This window comes from Terrapene carolina, unplaced genomic scaffold, assembly GCF_002925995.2.
Source record: "Terrapene carolina triunguis isolate 2854851 unplaced genomic scaffold, T_m_triunguis-2.0 Scaffold93, whole genome shotgun sequence".
Classification (NCBI taxonomy): domain Eukaryota; kingdom Metazoa; phylum Chordata; order Testudines; family Emydidae; genus Terrapene; species Terrapene triunguis.
The window spans coordinates 2,074,806-2,083,807 of record NW_020664444.1 but is presented as its reverse complement, the minus strand read 5'-3'; the positions used below and the strand labels follow the sequence as shown (position 1 = coordinate 2,083,807).

At 39.6% G+C, this 9,002-nt stretch overlaps 1 protein-coding gene across 2 annotated transcripts in view; it reads left to right on the top strand.

Moving 5' to 3' along the window:
- RBBP6 (RB binding protein 6, ubiquitin ligase) overlaps positions 1 to 9,002 on the top strand; it is a 44,443-nt gene that overhangs the window by 14,704 nt on the left and 20,737 nt on the right. Inside the window, exons 3-4 of one of the 2 annotated variants that reach the window (XM_024217838.2) lie at positions 2,274 to 2,312; positions 4,244 to 4,280. In XM_024217838.2, the coding sequence (XP_024073606.1) occupies positions 2,274 to 2,312; positions 4,244 to 4,280 (76 nt within the window). The remainder of the gene's footprint in view (positions 1 to 2,273; positions 2,313 to 4,243; positions 4,281 to 9,002) is intronic. The other variant, XM_024217839.2, reaches the window with a different exon arrangement.

The following is a 9,002-nucleotide window of genomic DNA, read 5'->3' as shown; positions in this document are numbered from 1 at the left end:
TTCATGTTTTGGGGGGGGGGGGTTGCTCTGTGACTTTGTGGCGGGGGAGGGCAGTTACAGATCTTATGCAGCGGTCCTTATCCTGGCTCACAGATCCACGCAGCAGGGGATCTGTAACCCTACCCCCCCTGCCAGAAAGTCACATAGCCGACACATACACACAGTCCCCCCCAGGAGTGCTGGCAGGCTCCATTGAAATAACCAGTCCACCAGTGCGGAGCCTGTCATTCCGGGAGTTTAGAAGTATCATTTGCATCAGAACACTGAACCCGCCCCCCGCCACAGTCTGCGTCCCCGGTTTAAAATATTCCCGCGAAAACAGCAATACAGACAACGGTGTTCATTAAAAAATCGAAATGATTTTATTTTTTGGGAAGGGGAAGGGGGTGAAGGTTGTATGTAACTGGAGAGGATAGTCAAAATGAACTGGGTAAAGAAACGGGGGCAGGTTCAGCTTTTCTGTCCACAAACTGAAAAGTCACTGGTTGCCCTGCTCACTCAGGAACCTAGCTTTCAAAGCCTCCCGGATGCACAGGGCGTCCCGCTGGGATCTTCTAATGGCCCGGCTGTCTGGCTGGACGTAATCAGCAGCCAGGCTATTTGCCTCTAGCTCCCACCCCGCCATAAAGGTCTCCCCCTTGCTCTCACACAGGTTGTGGAGCACACAGCAAGCTGCAATAACGATGGGGATATTGGTTTCGCTGAGATCACAGCGAGTGAGTAAGCTTCTCCATCTCCCTTTGAGACGGCCAAAAGCACACTCCACCACCATTCTGCACTTGCTCAGACGGTAGTTGAACAGTTCTTTTTCTGTGTCCAGGGCGCCAGTATAGGGCTTCATGAGCCAGGGCATTAGCGGGTAGGCTGGGTCCCCGAGGATGACTGTAGGCATCTCCACATCCCCAAGAGTTATTTTGTGGTCTGGGAAGTAAATACCTTCCTGCAGCCGTCTAAACAGACCAGAGTTCCTGAACACACGAGCGTCATGAACCTTGCCCGGCCATCCGACGTAGATGTTTGTAAACCGTCCCCGATGGTCCACCAGTGCTTGCAGCACCATTGAAAAGTAGCCCTTTCTATTGATGTACTGGCTGGCCTGGTGGTCCGGTCCCAGGATAGGGATGTGAGTCCCATCTATAGCCCCACCGCAGTTTGGGAATCCCATCGCGGCAAAGCCATCTATGATGACCTGCGCGTTTCCCAGGGTCACTACCTTTGGGAGCAGTACCTTCACGATTGCCTTGGCTACTTGCATGACAACAACCCCCACGGTAGATTTGCCCACACCAAAGTGGTTCGCGACTGACCGGTAGCTGTCCGGCGTTGCAAGCTTCCAGAGGGCTATGGCCACTCGCTTCTGGACAGTGAGGGCTGCTCGCATGCGGGTGTCCTTGCGCTTCAGGGCAGGGGACAGCAACTCACAAAGTTCGAGGAAAGTCCCCTTCCGCATGCGAAAGTTTCGCAGCCACTGGGATTCATCCCAGACCTGAAGCACTATACGGTCCCACCAGTCCGTGCTTGTTTCCCGGGCCCAGAATCGCCGTTCAACAAAATCCACATGCCCCATTGCCAACGTCATGTCCTGGGCGCTGGGGCTCGTGGTTTCTGACAGCTCTGTGCCACTCTCCGACTTCAGGCTCTCACGGCGGTGCCGTAGCCTCCTCGCCCGATTTCTCTGCATCTGCCTCAGGGAAAGGTGTATGATAAGCTGCGAGGTGTTGAGAACGGCCACAAGTGCAGCGATGGTCGCAGCGTGATCCATGATCGCAGTGCTGTGGCGTCCGCGCTGTCACTGACCAGAAAAGTGCGCGAACTGATTTCCCGCCGGCGCTTTCATGGAGGGAGGGAGGGCGTTAGTGACGGACGGATGACGACAAATTTTTTTTACCCAGAAGGCATTGGCGGCTCGACCCAGAATTCCGATGGGCAGCGGGGACTGCGGGAACTGTGGGATAGCTGCCCACAGTGCACCGCTTCCAATATCGACGCTCGCCCCGTTAGTGTGGACTCACAAAGTCGAATTACTGTCCTTAGTGTGTCCTTAGTGTGGACACACACGTTCGACTTTGCAATATCGATTCCACATATTCGATTTAAGTAAAATCGAATTACCCTCGTAGTGTAGACATACCCTAAGTAGTTTGCAGATCCACAATCAGTATGTGGAACCTCAACACATTTTCAAATGTAATAAAGGAATTCCTAAATACTGTAGAATATTCAGGATTTATTTTGAGCAAATTCTGGTAATTAAGACTTTTTTTTTGTCACAGGACTCCTAAACCGCACAAAATCCTAGAAACTTCTTTCAGGTGATGTTTCTACTACTACTTTTAGTCAATATAGCGTATTTAAAAGGTTTACTATCTGGGCACTTTCGTGGCTAAAATCAGCAGATTCCTCACCAGGGTGTTTGGGCTTCCACAATAAATCCTGTAAGAGGACCACATTGCTGAGGATTTATAGTAGTAATTCACTGTACATCAAACATTCTACTTTTTAGCATGATTCTTACAAGTTAAAATTCACATTTCAAACAATAGAATCCAATAATATTTCTGTATCAGACACATTTCAAACAATAGAAATGTAGGGCTGAAGGGACCTTGAGGTAATATAGCCCATCCCCCCATGCTAAGGCAGGACCAAGTATACCTACACCATCTCTGACAGGTGTTTGTTTAACCTGTTCTTAAAAACCTCCAATGATAGGGATTCCATGACTTCCCTTGGTAATCTATTCCGGTACTTTCCTAACCTTATAATTAGAAAAAATTTCCTAGCATCTAACCTGAGTCTCCCTTGCTGCAGATTAAGCTTCTTGTTCTACCTTCAGTGGACATTGTGAACAATTGATCACTGTCCTCTTTATAATATCCCTTAACCTATTTGAAGACTGTTATCAGGTCCCCTCTCAGGCATCTTTTCTCAAGACTAAACGTGGCCAGTTTTTTTACCTTTCCTCATGATAAAAGGTTTAGAAAAACTGACCTATTTTTGTTGTTCTCCTCTGGACTCAACAATTTGTCCACATCTTTCCTAAAGTGTGGCACCCAAAACTGGGCACAGTATTCCAGTTAAGGCTTCATTGTGCCGAATAGAGTTGGACAATTATCTCCTGCATCTTACCTACACGCCTATTAACACACCCCAGAATATTAGCTTTTTTTTTTTTTTTTTGCAACTGCATCACATATTGGTTCATATTCAGTTTGTGATCTATTATATTCCTAGATCCTTTCTGCAGTACTATTGCCTGGCCAGCTATTCCCCAGTTTGTATTTATGAATTTGATTTTTCTTTCCTAAGTGTAGCACTTTGCATTTTCTTTATTGCATTTCATCTTGTTGATTTCAGATTGATTCTTCAATTTGTGAAGGTCACTTTGAGTTTTAATCCTGTCCTCCACAGTGCTTGCAATCACTCCCAGCTTGGTGTCATCCCCAAATTTTATAAGCATACTCTGTATTCCATTATCTAAGTCATTAATTACAATGTTGAAAAATACCAGACCCAGGACAGACCCTTGCAGAACCCAGCTAGCTATATCCCCCCAGTTTGGCAGTGAACCATTGATAACTACTCTGAGTACAGTTTTTCAGCCATTTGTTCCCTCCCTTATAATTTCATCTAGAGCACATTTCCCTAGTTTGTTTGAGAATGTCATGCAAGACTGTGTCAAAAGCCTTACTAAAATCAAGATATATCATGTCTACTACTTCCTCTCATCCACTAGGCCAGTAACTATCTAGACTACCACTTTTCTTTTCCAGAAGCTAGAATAATGATAAAATACAACCAAAGAGTCTCAGAACTGATCCTTAATATAACTGCCTTAGGAATGTGAGAGTTGTTTGGATAACTGTAAGCCCCTGCTTAGATAGGTGATAGTCTGACTGAGAATACAGAATTGTAGCATGAAGCAATTCATATTTAAGATCATTAATAGGTTGGCAATTGTCCAAAGGCAGACTTGTTGAATTTTAAATTCAATTTTTACTAACTAAATGTTATTCCACAAACATGTCTTACAATACTTTTTGAAAATACAAAATATGTATGTAACTTCAAAGTAATGCTGTGAGTCCCAAGGGAGAACAGTTTCTGTAGTCACCTAAACTTCCATATTCATTAAATTATCAGAACATATAATATTGGTAATCACGACATAGTATGTTTTCATTGTTTGTTTAAAGGATGTAAACAGTGTTCTTATTCTGACGACTTTTATTTCTTCTTCTAGAAGTCGAACTGAACCAGTGAGTGGAACTTCAAAAGCAGTATGTAAAAACACAATCTCACACTTTTTTCCTACACACTGCACTTAAATATAAACAGTAATGTAGCAAATTAATTTTCTAAACATTAACTTAAATTTTAACTTCCAACAAAGCACAGTATATATTGTAAATACAATGTATTTGATGCAAAATAGTAAAAATATTGAGTAATGCCATCATTTGCACACTTTTAATGTGAATACTAGTATTTGTGCCAAGTAATGCATTGTATTTCATATTGAATATGATAGAATACTTCCTGTATGACTTTGTGTTGTACAGATAATGTATGATCATTTTCAGATCATGAAGGTTCAAGGTTTGCACAACTGAACATGGTGCCATGTTCTACATCTGTCTGTCTATAGTTAGTAATATGTATGTTTGTACAGGTTGTTGTGTGCTTTTTGTTTCTTGCAATAAAAATGTTTGGAGTGTATTTTTTGCCATTTTCACATTGTATCACTTAGCTTTTGTTTTCAATACTTTTTTTGCCTAATGGTTTTTGAAAATGTTATCAAAAACCACTGAGAAACCATTATTGTTAAACTTGATATTGTTTCTTACTTTTTGACTTGGGGTTCAAACAAATGCTGAACCAAATATATCCCAACATTTCGGGGGGGTGGGGGGGTTGGGCATTTCTGTGAAGCTAAATGGCTCGTTTTGCTGTCCTTAAATACTTGAGCATTTACATGCCCTAAAACTGTATGATTAAGAAGGGGTATTGTTTGGGTGCCTCTGAGTACATAAATGTCTTGAAAAGGTTGCCATGAATTTGAGTAACTTTTAGTACACAAAGTGGTATTCTAAAGTTCTGCATTTGATTCTTCCACTTTCTGTGATGTACAGTTTAGTATGTCTGCAGACTAAAGTATCTAAAACTTGGTGTAGGAATTTCAGCTAATTAGTCATCTTGTCTGCTAGACCCTTGTGCAATTCCAGCGAAACCCCTTACCGACCCCCTTTACTCTTATCTGCAACACATTTTCTGATCTGGGTAAATTCTGAGTTGGATGCTTCTTCAGCTGTCAGTGACCAAGCCTTTCTTTAATATACCACCACTTCTGATTTTACAGTTGAAAAGAGGGCAGCATTTTTCTTTAGGTTTGACACACTGATTGTTAGTCTGTTGCAAAATACAGAATTATAGTTACACAAACAAATATTTAACTGGTTATGGTGTAGACTTTGACTTGCTGATTGGGTTGAATATTGTGCATAATTCAAACATTTCAAAATAGTCCTAATTAGTATTCAGAATTATTACTTGGTGTTTTTTATTTTTCATTTTTCTTTAAGTACAACTGATTTTTATCTAGAATGATATGTGGCATTACACTAACCCTGGATCATTGGATCTGATTGCTTGAAAAGCTTTCAGAATAACAGAATCTAGGAATTCCTACCTTTGGGTTGGTGGTCTGTGAAGAATATAGCCTCTGGTTCTCATGAAATGTAACATCATAAATCTAAAATCCTAGTCTGTTGTACTTATAGTATTAACATCTTTAAAAACCTAATCTGCACTCCAATATTCTGTTATCAGTTGGTTCAAATTGGTTTTTAGACATACTTGTGTCTCAACACTAGCTCAGATTAGCTTGACTGGCCCAGTGACTCTAGAAGTTAATGTAATGCATTTATGTAAACCACATTTACAGTATTTGGTCTAATTCAGATGAGTTTTTATTTCTTGAAAACAGTTCTTTTCCTTTTTGTTTACTAGCATGTGTATGAACACAAATCACATGTTCATAAATAAAGTTAACATTCTTTTAGCCTTGTGTGTTCCCTGGCATCTCTGTATTACATTTCTAAGTAGCATCTTATTATGAGCTGATATAGATTTCTCATCAGTTTTAAAAAATATACGTTAAAGAATGGCTGTATTCTAATTAGAACTATTTAAATTAAAATGGAAGCAAAGCAAAAATATTCCCTCTTGTCTTGTTGGCACGATTGGACGCTATTTAGGTTGTGGGCAGAAAAAATCAATTTGGGCCTGATCTTGCCAGTCCTCTACATGCACAATTTCTGTTAATGATAATATCTAGCTCTTAGTGCTTTTCCTCTTTAAATCTCAAAGACAATAGGGGTTCTGTCCTTGCAGTATACAGGATAAGTCACTTCCAGTGATGTGGGCACAGTTATTACCCTTAATTGCCCAGCACAACCTAAAATCAGGGACAAATTCTGTCCTTCGTTCTATGTGCACCACTCCCATTGCATGTATCTGAAAGCAGAACTTGGCTCCAGTGTACTAGGATTAAGTTAATTGAAAGCTGACGCATTGTAAAAACAAAGCATAAGGCAGCAAGCTTAAAATGGGTTAGTATACCTGATATAAATTCAAGTGATTTGATAATTATCTTGACTGATTATTTCTGCATTGCCTTGCTCTTTTGTGTGTTACTATCCTCCTACACTGTGTGCCCATTCTGGCATTGTCACAATCAGAATTAGGATTCTGAACCTTTGTTTTAAAATTGGTGACTAACTTATTAGTATCAGTATGTCAGTAGCAACAAGAAGCCTTCATCAGAATCAATACCACCGTTGTCTTAGGTATTGTAGAAATACAGAAAAGAGTCCTTTGCTCAGAGCACAAGTCACTAAAATTCAACTGAAATCCTAGTTGGCCAATTCTTCAGTTAAGGCCTACAATACTCAGGATATAAGTTATCATTGAAACTGAAATCCCTATAGTTCTTCAACAGTGGTCTATGTGTGAAGTTTGGGATTGGAGGATTTGTTTTCCTTCCAATCTCTTTTTTTTTTTTTTTCCCCTCCCCCCCCCCCCCCCCCCCCCAACTCTACTCCAATTCCTCTGGGCAGTCTTCTGTGTGACATGGGATCCAATCCAATCATTCACCTTTTTAATTATTTAAGTTCTACTACAGTGTCGGGTCTGTTCTGTTGCACAGTCACCTGGAGTCACAAGAACCCTGGACATGTAGGTTTCATGTGTCTGAATCCAGTGGCTGGCAGGAAACTTGACCAAATACTATAGTAGAAATTTTTAAAAAGTTGACAGCAAAAAGGAGAAGAATACAACACAGGCAGGGAGGCCACCAGGAGATACTCACTCAGACATTAATCAACTATTCACTCTCTCTGGTGGTCATTTAATGTTCAGAAATAACATTACCCCCTTCCTTAAGAAATCAGGTCAGTGTCTAAAGCCGTTAATGCTTTTGCATGAGAAAATTTTAACTATTATGTTATCTCGCTGTGCTCAAGGTAGAAAATATGACCGATTTAGAAAAGCTATCCGTTGGACTCTTGCAGTTGTACTATTAAACACTGAGGAGTCTAGCATTGGCAAAAAATTGGTAAAACATTCATAACACTTAATGAACTGTTAAAACTATTTTCTGAGCTTCTGTGTTTATCAGCTGTAATTGTAAACCATAGCCCTCTTTATTTCCACATGTAAAAAGGAGGGACTTGTGGAACCTCAGCTTTCTGGTTATTTAACTACATTTCCTTTTTTAACTTAATTGAATGTAGAGCGTCATAACATAATAGCATATCAAGATTTTATAGCAGACTGAAATTTTCTTTAAAAATTGAAATTTATAATAAAAAATTGCAAAGCATTACCATTAAAAAGGGGCTTCAAAGTCTGAGTCTTCTAATTCTTCCCTTCCATAGAATATTTTCAGGAGTGTCATTTCTTGAAGTCCTTGTAAAAATTCAGTAAAAATCAGTGTAAAAGTTGTGTTGCAAGTACTGCTCATGTGCAGAAGAGTCCCATGTGGTGGAGGAATCATAAACTCTGGGACCTTTTTGATTGAATGAAGAATAGGTTCATTACAGATACGTTTCCCCAAAGTTGGAATAATAAAATTATTCTTTGGCATATTTCTACTACATTAAGTAGTGTCGAATTTCTATAAGATTCTTTAAAAACCTGTTCCGTTACTTTTTTTTAATCTTTCTCCAGCTCTTGCTAGTGATAGTATTGGCTTTCCATTTCTCCAAACAGCTTAATTTTAAGACAAAATAATCACTGAGCCCAAAATCTCTAAATATTCTTGCTATACAAATTTTATTTTGATAATTAAGTATCATTTTGATTAAATAATCATTTCATTCTTGTTGTTGATGGTGTGTTAAAATTTGATGCCTCTACAAAGGGCACAGGAATTTTCCTTTTCATGTGTGGAAAAATTACATATTACCAATAGTTTTGAATAGGTAATCTAATTTATGCTGCAAATGGCTTAAAATGATCCATTTTAAGCCTTTAAAATCAGCCACTTTCCTGCAAGGGACTTTGTCTGGGCAAGTATAGGGGGTCTGCCTGCATGGATGAGCAGCTTGCAGGGTCGGGACCTGAGTTCTTACCTTCATCACTGAAAGTATGCTTTCCTGCTTTTGTCCATAATGGAATCCATAACCGCTCCTCATGATTGCTATTAAAAACTGTACTTTTTGGGTGTGGGGGGTGAAGGATGTTAAATATTGAAATCTCTGTAAAGTCAATTGCACGTTTTCAGTTCAATTTTATAATATTCCCTTCTGTTTTAATAAAATGGACTTGTTTCATTTCTTCCCTGTTCTAGTAAACTCTTATGGCATATAGAATCATACAGCTTTTTACTTGTCCTAATTTGATCCAGACAGTTTATTTTGTGACTCATAGATCAGTGTAAGGATTGCTTTTATTAAATGGATTTTTTTTTTTTTTTTTTTTTTTTTTTTTTTTTTTTTTTT